Source organism: Mixophyes fleayi, chromosome 10 (assembly GCF_038048845.1).
Source record: "Mixophyes fleayi isolate aMixFle1 chromosome 10, aMixFle1.hap1, whole genome shotgun sequence".
NCBI classification, from domain to species: Eukaryota; Metazoa; Chordata; class Amphibia; order Anura; family Limnodynastidae; genus Mixophyes; species Mixophyes fleayi.
Window position 1 is genome coordinate 77,915,334 of NC_134411.1, and position 15,732 is coordinate 77,931,065.

At 39.6% G+C, this 15,732-nt stretch overlaps 2 protein-coding genes across 4 annotated transcripts in view; one reads left to right on the forward strand and one right to left on the reverse strand.

Annotated features, from left to right (window-relative positions):
- The window catches only part of LOC142104325 (uncharacterized), a 190,069-nt gene that overhangs the window by 75,902 nt on the left and 98,435 nt on the right, over positions 1 to 15,732 (forward strand). For all 3 annotated transcript variants that reach the window (XM_075188922.1, XM_075188924.1, XM_075188923.1), the window contains exons 3-5: positions 874 to 1,009; positions 4,345 to 4,513; positions 6,693 to 6,845. In XM_075188922.1, coding sequence (XP_075045023.1) covers positions 874 to 1,009; positions 4,345 to 4,513; positions 6,693 to 6,845 — 458 coding nt within the window. The remainder of the gene's footprint in view (positions 1 to 873; positions 1,010 to 4,344; positions 4,514 to 6,692; positions 6,846 to 15,732) is intronic.
- LOC142104326 (cytochrome P450 2J4-like) overlaps positions 1 to 15,732 on the reverse strand; it is a 258,403-nt gene that overhangs the window by 45,751 nt on the left and 196,920 nt on the right. The gene's annotated exons all lie outside the window — the stretch shown is intronic.

A 15,732-nucleotide genomic window follows, 5' to 3' on the forward strand; every position in this document is an offset into this window, starting at 1 on the left:
TTAGAACTGATCCATAGGCTATTTTTGATAGTAACTGCCGACTATGACCCCATAGAATCATGCAAACCATGAATTGGTTGTCCATATCTTTAATAGAATTAATCAGCCAGGTTGGTGATTTTCTTTTATCAAAGGCTGGATGATTTATAAATAGCTAAGTAAACCAGTACAAATATTGGGATTGATATTGATATACGGCCTTACTTCCAATCCACCCAGGCCACATACCTATATAGCAGGTCCATACCCCTTTGCCCTCTCTGCACTGTAGGAGTGTAGGCTTGCATCATTTACAGAGAATTTCTAGAAAAAAATAAAATAATCCAGACTTCTTCTTAATGGAGTATCCTTTTCTCTTTGACATGTTGAAATGTGTGAACTTGTGTGCTATAGATTCCATGAGTATTCCTTATTTCAAGTGTCAATCTAATGCAAAACATTTTGTACGGCCTCTTGGGAATTTAATATTTGTATGAATTATAAAAAACACACTGATTTGTTGCATCCATATTAATAATATGAAGATTGTAGCTATCAGCTGCACAGAAATTACAACTGCAACTTATCATCAGGGCCTGATACGATCCGGGATGTGTTCTCACCATTAAGTGGATCTCTCAGCACCTGTATTTTAATGTGATTCTATCATCACTCAAGCATACCTGATTCCTGACGCACAGCTGTTATACTGCACAAGGGTAGAGCTTTCTCCTCACTTTCTGTGACAGGTTTATTATGTAAGTTTATGTTTAAATATGTCCTGAAAGTGATAGATGATTGGGGATCCCTGGGGAAGGCTGTGCAAGGTGACCAGGCAGTGGAACGACACCTAAAGATTGAGTCAGTGACCTGTAACTTTATTGTTTTGTCTAGGTATCCAACCAGGACCTGTTCAACACTGTAATTGCTCTATATGACGTCTGTCTGCCTGATATTGGCGTGGAGAATTTAAGAACGATTGTGTTTGAACGTGGAGCAAAAACTATCCTTTTACTCCGGGACCAGCAAGGTCAGCATGCTGTTATTATATTTCACTGGAAGTGTTTGCATTGTCTGTAAGTCTGTGAGATACACCCATGTCATGATCACTCATACAGCATGTAATTCAGCGAATCTGACCCACATTATTTATAGAAGAAATCTCATCGAAACGTATAATCTGAAATTGGGAAGAGTTTACTGTTCAGGCCACTGTTCACATACATGTGGTGGTTATGTGTCCAACCCACCAGGTCTGTGAAGCCTCCAGTGATCCCACATAATCTTCAGTACACTGGGTTGTGCATTATCCTTAAGTCCTGGACCCCAATGCAGTTGCATAGTGCAATTGTGCTCACATTACTCCCTTAGTTAGGACTATTTAGATGACATGTACAGTTGTGAAAACTAGATAATACCAGTAGAAGCTATGACGTAAATGCATATCATGAGAGAGTCAAAGAACTTTGTAGACTTAAGACAAGGGGGCCTATTGATTACCGCATTATCAAGTAACGAGGATATATATTATTAGAGGATATTGGATATATCTGCTGTGGTCCCAGCCTCATCAAATACGGTCCCCATAGGTGTCTTCTGGGACTGTGGTTATGCCCTTTTTAGCAAGCTCCAAAATGCGGAGCTTGAGCTTGACCCCGACAGTCAGTGCCTTCTGAAGATGGCGTTAGCCAATCTGTCCTATTGGGAGAGTGTCACAAGAGGGGCATCCTCAGATCGCTCTCCGGCAAGCTCCGTGCTCCTCCACATCGCAAATTCTGTAGAGCCATAAGAACCTGTAGTATAGATTATTTGCTGGGACAGGATTCTGTCAGAGCCACTGTCCCGGCTAATAATTTTTAATAAATTGCCATGTTAATTAATTTCTTATCATTGCGATAAGAAATTATAATTAACATGAGCAATATGCGATAAAAAGACACCAATGTGAGAGATGTAGACAAGTTAGAAAGCTTAACATGAAGGTTAATGAGAAACAGCGATGAGAAGACCAAATTCATACAAAAGAAAAAGGAAGCTCTTCCATTTATAGGCCAGATGTTGATAGAAGTGGGGCAGAGCGGTGATCAAAGAATCCCTTAGGCACTCAGCATTCCAATAGGCCTACATTTAATAATTTAATAATAATAATAATACTAATAGCAACAAGGATATTTATCCCCATGTACACAAGTGGTAATTATCCTATTTTAAGGCTTGAGTCATTAAGGAGAGCAAGGCAAAAAAAGTAGTAAATTTGTTCCTGGACAAACCATGTTACAATGCAAGGGGTGCAAATTAGTTTATTATTTTGCACATAAGTTAAATATTGGCTGCTTTTTCATGTAGCACACAAATACTTAATAGCTTTATTTTTACACTTATATTTGGGGTAGGGCATGTCCTAGATCAACTTTAAATTTCAATCTGTCTCCACATTTTAAATGTACATCCCCCTGCAATGCAACATGGTTTTGCCCAGGTGGAAAGTTACTCCTTTGCTTTGCTCTCCTTAATGACTCTCCTTAGAGTATAAATGCAGCGCCACCAGCTTTAAAGCTGTCAATACAGCACTAACATAGTACAGCATGTAGGAATAATTTATTTTTTACATTTTTTGTTTTTATGGCATTTATTGCTCCAGAACTGTTCTGTGGTCGTATTATGCCTAATAGTATTTGTTGCAAAGCAAGAATGAACAAACTTAGATATGATTTGATCAAAACAAAAATCCAGATGCTGTTCAGCAACACAGCCAAAAATTGTCCATTCCTAAATGAAAGTCTCATTATTATTGAATGAGTTACTGTTGCACATTTTTTCTCTCGCTGCCAATGTACTTGTCTCTATATTAGCTTGAATTTATGGTTGATTCCATGTGTTATTCATTCTCTAATAAGCTTACATAGTGACAGTGACTTACAAATGCTTAGCAAATTAATAACGGAAGATGACACTTACATGAATCCTTAACGGCAATTATAAGGACTGTTAACATCTAAAATAGGATGGCTTCATATATATATAAATTATTTAACCATGCTGTCATTTACATACTGTAATTCAAATTTAAAACTATTTATTGCACAAGTACCTTGTAACAATAGCTAATTGTCAGACCATTCCTGTCTTTAGTGTTTAATCTTCAGGAGTGTTGAAGGCTAACATCTATTTGGTTGTTGTATATTGTAGTGCATTCTTACTACTTGCACCATGTTAATTTATAATAATCCTATGATGTTTGAGGCAAGGATCACCTGAGATTTAAACAGTGAAACATTGCTAAAATTGACACACATGAGGTGCATTGTGTAAGTTTGTGTATATTATGCATATAAATAAATGAATGGAAAATTCCCGTACATAAAGGTGGAAGGGGAACGGGGAGAGAATGGATAGAAAAGAAAGGAAGAGGAAGAGGGTACCATATCTTGGATGGTTATTCAGTCAGACAAAAGTGGTCACCTAGAGCGGCTTGCATAAGCAGCTTCTCTAATCATGACCCCCAAATTTGGATTACTTTGTCCAGACATTCCCTAGACATATATGTAAGCTCATACATGAACTGGGACTACTTACCAAATTTAAAGAGAAAATATAGGCATTATTTGACAGTACTACATAATAAAGGCAGTGCGTTATAGACATACTTGCCTACTCTGCTGAAATGCCTGGAAGACTCCCGAATTCCGAGTAGGCCTCCCGAACTCCCCTGGGAGAGCAGGCAATTCTCCAAAAATCCTGCCCACTTCCTAGGGAAGTGGGCCAGATGTGAGCCTCAGTGACGCGATTTGCGGGGAAATGTGTAATTTTGGCCCCGTTCCCCACAACAAAATGTCAATTTCGTTTTGGGGGCGGGGCCAAATGACACAATCGCCCCCCGGGATCTCTTGGAGGTAAAAAATGAAAAGTCGGCATGTATGGTTATAGAGCTGCATAAATATACATAATGTGGAGTATTTATCCTGAACTAAACATGTCCACCATGCTGTGTCTCACTCCTCTGCAGCAGGTTGGCGTATTAGGAGATCAGGCACAGAGTGAATGATAGCTTGGCAGTCTTGCTTAACAGGAATGCACTGTGTAGATGTGGTTGAATGATGCACACAGACAGGACTATTAATGTCTCGATAGCTCAAATAACCTGTGTCAGGACATTGTATTATATATGTGTGAGGAGCTTCAACTTCCTTAATGTGCTGGAGAGGTAATCATTTACTTCTTAACAGAGCTGCAGTAGAATGTTCGCTTAACACTGAGCAATGTATTGTACATTCATAGCGTTTGCATCAGCATGGTTGGGATATCTTCATCTACTAGTGATAGCAGACATATCCTAATTATTGTGTTTGTTTTTTATCCTGACAGAGGTGCTGAAAGAGTACCAAGACAGGTGCTGGCCTGAGTTGGAAGTTCCTGACAAGTCTCCTGTTGTCCATGAAGTCACTGATGAAGAGGAGTGTGCTGGCACGCTCTCGGCAGTATTTAGTGACCCTGAAAGCAGCGAGGAAGAGGAGGACTCTGATTCAGATGATGAGTAAGATAACCCCCTTGATACATTTTGGGGAAGCACTGCCCAATGTAATATGCATTCCAAAATATTCAGTGCGGCTTCAGGTGATTCTTCAGTTCTGTTCTTAGAACCCAAATCTGCATGATACAGGCCTAGTGAGCTGTGGCATTAGTCTTTCAATTTCAATAACTTTATTTCAGTATCTTTAAATGTCAGTGTTCAGCTCACAAGAGGCCAACAGCATATTGAGCATTTACAAAGCAATTGTTTTGATATAGAGCAAAACTCCTGCATGTCAGAGTAATCTTTACGTTGAAACCCAGACATGTATTGTTTTATGAATACAAATGTCTGCACTTTGCCTTTCTGTGCTGTGACATATGAAATATGAATTGGGTTGAAGATGTGATCACAGTGTCTTTGAGCGCTGTATACAAGTCGGTGGAGGTGCAGTGCTGAATGTTGTTCTGCTGATATTATAGGAGATAATGTGTGCTCCATTATTAAGGCCATGCCCCTTTTTAGGATCTCATCGCTCTTAAACCTTTCAGTGTGTAGTTTTCAATGGCTGATCAGGCAGTTATTCTCTGTTACCAGTATACAGCATAGCCCATAGCCAGTACACAATATGCCAGTATTGAGTACAGTCTCCATATCATACAGTATTCCTAATGTCAAGGTACAATATTACTGACTATATATATATATATATATATATATATATATATATATATATACGGATAGATAAACAAGTATGGCGCTCCAATGTGTAGTATTGATAGTAATATGGGAAGATGTAATAAAATGCGAACCATATAGATGAAGTCAATGATCGTGTGGTAGAATCGGAGTTCCTCTTCTGAGGTAATATCTCCCCCTCTCCAACAATAGCGATAATGTGTATATATATGTGTATATGTATATATATATATATATATATATGTATGTATGTGTGTGTGTATATGTATATATAATATATATATATATATATATATATATAATTATATATAATATATGGCACCGTGCCTCCTGCATGAACCCGTCCATTCCATACCTCTCATGCTTTCATGTGACAAGCAGCTGATGCACAGTCATTGGATGTGTTCTGGTTGCACTTCTTCAGACATCTCCAATTGCCAATCAAAGATCACTGGCTGTCAAAGTTTACTGGAGGAATGCAACTGGTTGCTTGGTCTGTAGAGGAGACAGTAAATACCCCCTACCTTCAAACTGGCTATGCCACATGCTAATAGTTCAAGCCATCGGCATAGTCATTAGTCACAGACATTCACTAAATCAAATGTTACCACAGTGTGCCAAAGTTTTCATGTTGAAGGTATGAATGTAAGGGGCACTGCAGGGACATCACAAGGACTACAGAGGGCAGGGAGTGCAGGAGAGACCGGTATCTGCTCTCTCCTGCCTGCTAACAGTATTCGTTCCATGTCAACTGGATCTAACAGAAGCAGCTGTATTAGGTACAGTTTACATTGAGACCCATCAACAAAGCAGTGTCAGCCTAAGGTAGAAATTAAAGGGAACTAAAATGAAAACGTTTTGGGGGGAAAAATTTACAAGTTTAAAATAATGTATACATGGTATACTTACCCTTTGCTATTTTTTAGGTCAATTTATGGGCTTTCCCCTTATTTTGTCTATTTTTCCTATGTAACAGACTTTAAAAAAAATAAAATAATTTAGATATTTATTCTAGTATGTTAACACAAGAAAGCCCTATCTTTTCCAAGAAGAGCAAACATTTACTTGGGTAATCTTAAAAAGAAAATAACCTATTTCTGACAGAACAGACCTGGAAGGGGGGATCCCTTTATATTGAAGTAGTAGATGATGTTCATTTAATCTGGCCACTCATGTAATTGTTTTATTAGTAATAGATGATCAAAATATCACAATGAACTATAACAGTGTTGGCTAACCTGTGACACTCTAGGTTTTGTGAAACTACAAGTTCCAGCGTGCTTTGCCAATATATAGCAGTTTATTGCTGGAAGGGTATGCTGGGACTTGTAGTTTCACAACACCTGGAGTGTCACAGGTTAAACACTGAACTATAAAATTGCAGATATTAAATGGATAATGTCATTGCATTATTAATAATGTGTGATACCGACAGTCAACACATCCATTAGTTTAATCTTTTCTGTATTAGAGCTACTCATGTATGTAAACATTATATTTCTAGAGAAGAAATTGAGAGATTTCATAGCATCCTGGAAGAATTCCTTACAATGGTCAGAAAAAGACGTCATCAGAGGAGACAGCCTGACCCTACTCCTGACTCTATCGGAATTGAGTGCTGTCTAGTTGCTGCTCTCACCTTCAAGAAATGTACAGCGTAAGTCTGAGAATACTTGTATTCAGTAAGGATGTGTTAGATGACAGTTGCTAATTAACCTAGGACCATAGAGGCCACAAAAGTCATTGGTGCAAGTGTTTGATAACAAATTATTTATGGTGGATTTGTCATATTCACAAAAACCTCAGCACATAAATTTTTTTTCTATAAATGTGTGTTCAGTGAAATTGATTTAAATGTTATTAATATTGTGGAATTAAGTTACCATTAGTTATTCCATTTGTAGTAGCTGGGCTCAGTTTCCCTTTTAAACATAAGACATTTTAATTCTGGAGAGAAGTCAGTGGTAAAACACATATGTAGTTGCTTCATACTCTACCTTTCTAATGATCTCAGAGAGGATGCCTCAATAGAAGCTTACATGCAGCAATCACTATTGTGCTCTGACAAAAGTGAAACCGTCCCTTTTGGCTAAGATCACGTGTAGATGCCCATGAACCTTATAGGTGCCTCCAATAGGCAATGGGCCTTCGCTACATCCTCTGGCCAAATGAGCGGCTGCCTGAAGCACGAGGTTCTATGTGCACCAGTGCTGACTATGCCGGGGGTGCCTGGAAATGCATATGGTGGTAGGGGACACCAGTGCACAGATTAGGACACTTCAGCTCTATTTTTCCATGATTGGCACCATTTATTTCATTTATTATACACATTCACTACACTTCCCACTTTTTGTGTCTTTTCTTTGTGCGTGTGTGTCACATTTTTGTGTTTTCATGGGATTAGGGGCAACCCTAGTGGGGCAACCCTAATGGGCAGCCCTCTCCCTAAGCAGTTGAAGGCAGCCTCCTTCTGGGGAAAGTTGAAGATTCTGTTCCACGAGGGAAGATTGGATTTATCTTGAGGAGAAAGGAGCCCACCTAAGACTTGTGGTGGAGGTGGACCTGAAGACCCTTGTTCCCTAAGGGGCAATTAGGCTCCAGGGTTCTGGGATAACATGGGTGCCCGCTAACTTCGGTGAAGGTGGGCCTGAAGACCCTTGCCCCCTAAGGGGCCATATGGCTTTGGGGGATGGGAGGAACGGCGCCCTTTCTCTTTTGAGAAGAGTCCTAAGACCCAAGTCACCAGCATAGTCTAAGCACTGCACTGGGTTGTTGGAGCAGGAACCTCGGACTTGGGATATCTTCTTATGAATCATCAGTGTGGAAAGCATTTTACTTAAAGGTGTAAATAGCATGCCCAGAAATCTATGCTCCAATATAGAGTGACCTATTTGCGTATATATCTCTATAGAGATTGTTCAAACTAACCCTAACTTTCTTCATTGTTATTGTGTTATTAAATTGCAATTTAATTTACAGTGACAAGACAACCTGTTCTTTATTTAGGATCCATATAGGACAAATAGGGATTGAGGAACAAAAAGAGTGTCAGATCCTTTGTTGCACTTATCCTAGTGCCTGACGATAAAATGGTTCGGGATCACCGATCTTTCTGTCCTCAGACATTAGATCACCCAGTACACAATGTGATATGTGCTTGTTATGTCCCCCCCTACTGTGTGCTACTGTGTGCCAAGCCACATGTATCTCAATGTGTACAGACTTTAAATGTGATTATGTTTTATCTACAAATCACTAATGAGCATGCTTCATTTCATAATGCTTGAATTCACGCCATTCCAGAAAAAGCAGCAGGTAATTTAAATGGATTCAATAATAGAAACCGCTCAATTAGTTTTCTGCCTCATTAGTCAGAAAAAAACACAGGAATTCTTGGAATATGTAAATGTACACACACACATATGTAAACAACTGTGGAATTGGAGTGTAACATATTTACAGTGGACTTATTACAACTGGATGACAGGATCCTACATAGATCTGTACAGATAGTCATTTAAGGCAGAATAAGAAAGGATTTTGTTTTTTCCTCTTTTTCCATCTATCCAGAAAAGGTCATTTACAAACCCAAACAATTAGCGGACCTGTGATACTCATACTTGCCAACTCTCCTGGTCCGGGTCTCACGGACTCCCGGGAGAGTGTTGCAATCTCCCGCATCTGTCCACTTCCTAGTGAAGTGGGCAGAATTAGGTCCAAAACGTTGCGATTCACCGGGAATCGCAGCGTTTGGCCCCGCCACCACAGTAAAATGACGTGTTTTGCATCATTACGTCACGGGGACGGGGCCAAAATGGCGTGATTTTTCGGAGCCCCGTCCCCTGCATACCCACCTTCCCCGGCAGGCTCCCGGATCATACTTGCCATGAGTTGGCAAGTATGGTGATACTTCTTTATGTGTGCTAGTTTACCTACTTACGTGTCATGTGTATTTCAAAGTGCACACCTACTACCACTATAGGACCACACTCTTTACTAATTTAAACTTTAAGGGGCATAGTCAATTATGATTCGCGCCCCGCGAATATGCAAGGCTGCACGGGTCTCAATACCGCAAAATTGCGGATTTCCGTGCGCACCCCATAGGGTTACGAGGGGAAATCCGTGATGTTGCGGTACTGTAATGACACTTTACATGCGCAGCCGCACGTAATCGCTCGTGTGAACCCTAATTGAATATGCCTCTGACAGTTTTCTCCTAATATACTCAGCATAGGTGAAACTATAGCATGGGGGTGTAGCAGCACGGTGGCTTAGTGGTTAGCACTTCTGTCTCACAGCACTGGGGTCATGAGTTCGATTCCCGACCATGGCCTTATCTGTGTGGAGTTTGTATGTTCTCCCTGTGTTTGCGTGGGTTTCCTCCCACAATCCAAAAACATACTGGTAGGTTAATTGGCTGCAATCAAAATTGACCATTGTCTCTCTCTCTGTCTGTCTTTGTGTGCGTATGTTAAGGAATTTAGACTGTAAACTCCAATGGGGCAGGGACCGATGTGAATGAGTTCTCTGTACAGCGCTGCGGAATTAGTGGCGCTATATAAATGATGATGATGATGATGATGATGATGGTGATGGGTCCTGGTGATTAGCCGGGCAATACTTTTCCATCCACTACTATGTAAAGCCATACTCTGTTTGCTAAGGCAGGGGCTTTTGGAACAGATGAGGAAGCATGGTCAGTCTCCACTCTGCCACCTACCCCCTCATCAAAAAAAAAATCAACATTTTTGTTATAAGACTTGACGATTGCAGGTTGCTATCAGAGGCTGGGACAGAAACAAAGGTAGACTCAGGAGTTCCCCTGCTTCCCCAGCCTGTTTAGACTACATACTTGGTTTCATTGACACTCTCTTACTCAGGTGCTGGACATTCTTAGCATTGCGAGTGCTGGGATAATTGGCTTATTACACTCTCGGTGCCATGCGCTCATTGCCGTGAGTTATAATCCATATGTTGGGAGTAATCTCATGAATAGTACCTTGTAATTTGTCCTCAAGATAGAAATCAGTGTGGGCTAATTATAGCTCTAATAGGATTGTGGGTAATTGTTGATTAAAGAGCTGTTAGTTATGCTCTTGGATCATGAAGTTATTGTATCGTTGTGGATTTTTATATTAGTGTTTAGCAGATTAGTTGCCAAATTTGCGGCAACCCTATCTTCACTGAGCTAATATAAGTCCATATTTTAATAAAGAGAAATAAAGTTGTGTTTTTTCAGTTATTGTAAATTCTGTGTAATAACAGTCCGAATTTAAAGTGTTTGTGCACCACAATGCAACACTTGCTCTCTCTTCTGCCTTTGTGCATATATGTTGCAGTTCTCTAGGCTCCACGTTAGTATTGTCAGGGGGCAATTTGTCAGAGAGCATATCTAGGTCTATTGGAATGTGTATCAAATTTTTTTTTTTTTTTATTATTATTGCAGTACCGTGTTAGCCAGAAAAATCTATGTGATGTTAAATACTTTCGTGTCAAAAAAGACAAAAGTATTATAGAAGCGATAAGGCTAACCAAAAAAAAATATTATATTTGCTAGTTTTGAGAGCACAGAGGCCCCTTCATCAGGCAAGTTTACAAATGACTGAGGAAAAGGCAAAACATTTAAGAGCTGTTTCATCTAGAAATGTATACAGGGGGGGGGGGGATACATCATTGAGATGAAAGTTACCCGGGACACTGCTCGCTATTTTTCAACCTAAGACACGTCTCTTGCCATTCTGAGGACGGTAAGGGTCCATCTATTCCCTACCTTCAGGTTTCATCTGACGCTGTGCATTTTGTTTTATCTATGTTTGTGAATACATTTTTTATATACGTTCTTACACTATGGAGCGTCTTTTCTTCTTTTGGATTCCTTTATGATCGAGTGGGATTCCATGTTAGAAGATTGACTGCATATAAGGAGCGACATCTGTATTACAGGCTTTATTATTTTTGCCATTTGGTGAGTGTGCACCCCTTAGGGGTTAAGTTTAATCCTTGACAACACGTGGTGTTCCTGTTCTTTTACGAGTGCACGGATAGTCTAGGGGCTTCCCTCTGTCATGCTGATATATCTACAGACTGCACTATTTTTTGGTTTTCTTCTTCTTTTTTATGTTTGACCTACGAGGAATTATGAAGCTATTGGGACTCTTCCAGAAGATTTATCCCTTTCCTAATGGAATGTAGGACTTTTTCACCATTACATATTGATTACTGAGTGTTTTTTGTTTTTGTTTGTTTTATTTTATCTCTGGATTGGCCCTTGTCTGCAATCTCTCTTTTTGTTTGCCTACATTCATTAGGGGTTTGGTGTTACCTATTTTTTGCTACAAGCTGCCTCTCAGTTTGTTACATTTGTTGCGCCTTGGACTTAGTCATCCTTTGTTTTTCCTGTGGTGGTGTGGTTGTTGTATGGTTCCTGAATGGATATTGCAGATAGGGCTGTGCGCCCTTGATTTTGTGGGTTTGGGGAGTTGTGTTGTAGCCGGAAAGCATTGGCAGCCAGAGGCCAGTATCTGATGGGCGAATGGTTATTCAGCTGAAGAGTCCGCATCCCTTACAAGTGTCAGGCTTTAGGTTTGGTTACAGGCACCGTCCTCAGGGCTGGTTTGTTGGTGATTTACATCAGCCTAGGAGGCAATGCGAGTCCCCTATGCTTCTGGTGGATGGATACCTGGTGGTTTTAAGGGTGTGCTCTTGGGAGGAAGACGTCCCTCAATCGATTTATACAGAGAGGGTGGGTGAACCTCATTGTGGTATTTTGGTATTGGTTCTAACTGGCTGCTTGTGCTTTCTCCTTCACCATGCATTTGTGTCCTAAGAAAATTGATTTTCATTTGCCAAAACTTGTGGTTTGTGTGTTTATGTTATGCTAAGGGGAGTTATGTTTTCGGGAGTTATTGCATGGCTGACCAGTAACCGTTAAGTCATTTATCTTCAAACATTGTAAAGTATCTTTCACTGCAATCATTAAAAAGTTCACACTGACTGGGTCCTCTATTTCAACTCTCTGTATTAAAACAGTTACCTTGTATACACATTATTGTATGTTACATGCCTCCCCTTAGGCTATTTATGGTGTAAAAAGAAAAAATGGCAATTTTTCAGATGCATAAATTCCTGTTCTTCATTTGATATACTGGGCCATCTGCTCAGTATTAATGATTCTCTCTGGAACATGATGACACTTTTATTCTGTTGATCAAGTAGCTCGGTTTCTGTGGATTTTCTTCTGTTACACGCTACCTAGCTGGTGTTAATACATTTACCTTAAACGCCTTAAGGGTCTATTTATCAATGTCATACTTGGACAATTAGCAGATTTCAAAAATATTTTGTATGATACTTATATTTTTTTTAATTGGCCATTGGTTAAGCCCGTATTCAATGAAATCTAACAAATTTTGAATTTTTGCTTTATTTTTGCTGCTGATGAATAAGAATCTTTCAGTGGTAGTGACACTGCTGGCTGATTTATCAAAGTCACTTTAGGTATAAATTGTCTGCTTGTGTAATGCAAACATTCTCACCTGTCCACCTAGACAATGGGCCTTAATCATTAAGGAGAGTAAAGCAAAAAAAAGGAGCGAATTTCATCCTAGACAAAACCATGTTACAAATGCCAGGGGTGCAAATTAGTTTATTACTTTGCACATAAGCTAAATAGTGGCTGTTTTTTAATGTAACACATAAATACTTGATAGCCTTATTTGTACACTGAAATTTAAAGTTGATCTAGAACAGGGGTCAGGGAACTTTTTTTTACCTTTTACCCCAAAATATATTTAGATACGCCGACGTTACCCTCTTGATTGAAAGGAAGGAAATCATATATTATTAATTAATGGAATTCAAAATTTTATTGAATCCATTAAAAATTTCTTTGAAAACTTCAACTTCAAAACTTCAGGTTTGATACGAGAGCATCAATATTGGGGCAGTTTGCATACAGTCTTCAGCGTCCAATCGATTTCTCTGCTTTGTTTTTATGTTCGTTAGAGTGGAAAATCTTTGTTCGCAAAGGCAGCAACTTGTTGACTGCCTCCTCATGTGCAATTTCGAATGCCTTTGCAGCTGTTGACATCCAAAAATATGACAGATCTGCTTTGTTCTCAAATGCAATACGTGTTCATAATTGCATCGAAGCTCAAGAAGTACCTCTGCCAACCCTTGAGGATCTTCTGGTACAACAGCAATTTCACATTTAAAGGGGTCTACAATCCAACAGACAGCATGTGAATCGGCAGCAATACCCCCAGGAATTTCATTTTAACCCCGTTTGGGGTAATTTACCCCTGTTCCCTGACCACTGATCTAGAACATGCCTTTTATGTCCATGGAAATGGTCCTTACATTGCATTTCTGCTTCAATTACTATGGGATTTTGCCCCCCAATATCACATTTTCCCATGTAAACATGCACCTATTTTAGCCAGCGTTTTGCATTCATCGTTATTTGTGATGCACTTTTGATGAATGAATAAGTTATAAGTTGAGTTTGCAATATCACTGTGTTTAATGGTAGTGTAGAGAAGTGTAGTGTTTGTTACATTATGTAAAGTAGAAACCTGGTTCTTGAAACAGTTACTTTTACTGATGTGTTGTAAGTGGTGCTGAATAGACCATTTTCTGAAAGTGTTTTTCCGTCTCCGGATGGCTTTAATTTATAGGATTCTAAAGGTCCTTCTGCAACACTCACTAAGCACATTACTTGTTCTTTCTTGCTTCACCATTGCTCTGGGATATAACACAAATCTGCTAAGCAGAATCAAAGGGTAATAGACATAGGGGTATATTTATTAAACTGCGGGTTTGAAAAAGTAGAGATGTTGCACATAGCAACCAATCACTCTAGCTGTCATTTTGTGGAATGTACTAAATAAATGACAGCTAGAATCTGATTGGTTGCTATAGGCAACATCTCCACCTCTTCAAACCCACAGTTTAGTAAATCTACCCCATAGGCAGGAAGGATAAAACTGTACATTTATTAAAAGTTGCAGCAGGTTGTATACAACCCAGTAAAGTCATACGAAGGTAGAAAACACTCGTTAGTGTAGCCCACTCTTCACTGGCAGTGTGGTATATAGTGTAACCCCATGGCACCCTCCTCCAGATCAGCCATTTTCAGGATTGCTTGGTTATGCAGGTTTAATAATAAGTTATTTAGTAAGTTGCTGACACAGATCTTACAGTACAGACACCGGAAATTAATGGGCGCAAGAAAGCAGTGGCTCACATAGGTGGTCACAAAAGTTGAACTGTCACACTGTCTCCCAACCTTTCTTCTCTATACTTGTAGGGCCTGAGTCATTAAGGAAAGTAAGACAAAAAAAGAAGTAAATGTTTTCCGGGACAATCCATATTACAATGCAAGGGGTCCAGATTAGTTTATTATTTTGCACATAAGTTAAATACTGGCTGTTTCATGTAGGACACAAATACTTGATAGCTTTATTTTTACACTGAAATTTAAAGATGATCTAGGACATTCCCTAACCCAACTATAAATCTGTCCACACATTTTAAATTTACCTCCCCCTCCAATGTAACATGGTTTTGCCCAGGTGCAAAGTTACTCCTTTTTTTATGTTTTGCTCTCTTTAATGACTCAGGCCCATAGTGTCTAATGTTTCTCTGCTCTCACTCATCATCAGGTCTCACTTTCTGCTAACCATCATGCTTGGCTTCTTTCTGGCTCCTCATAACATTTACTAGGTTTCTTGTGACTCGCTCTTCAGGATTAGATTCACTTTACAGCCAAATGAACGTGAATAAGTCCTGAACCAACTTGACTTATCTTGGCTCCACTGGCCCAGCTGCTCTCCTGGGAACTGGAGCAGGTCTTTCTAAAACACCCAATCCCACCGCACACGATCTTTCACACCCTGGCCATGGGAACCTTCAGTCCCACCGGACGTCTCCTGCTCCAAAGCATCCAATCTTTGCAAGTTTTATTGCTGAGTTGAATCTTGAAAGATCTTTTTATCAATGTTTTGAAAATAACTAATGACCAATGGAAAGGTAGAAAACACCCGACAGTTAGATACAGGAAATTATGAAGCCATGATATCTAGTTGGCCGTTGCTTTTAAATGTGCTCAAAGCATCCAGTTTATGGGCTTGTGTACACAGGCTTTAGTTAATTCTGTCTACCCGTCATTCTGTTATGCAAATGAATGGAAGAAATTAGAATGCTGACATAAAAATAATTGATCTCTATGGAGAGATGTTGATCCATTGCACTCAATTATCTTGGCATAATGTATGTCAAAGGAGGGACGGTGGAAAGTAGAAAATGTTCTACTTTTCCCCTGTCCCTCTTGACCATATATACTGCCCAGGAGTCTTCTAAAAAAGATCAAGTGTAACAATACCCGAGGATCCCAATTGTGTTAATCACATCCTGGTTTCCACTTTAGTCTCCTCCATATATGACCATGCATATGGATAGCCAACTTGGTTATACCGTCATTCAGCAGTCAGTCCCAAGAACGGCTGCACACACATTGTGGTATAGTCATTTTCTGATCATTT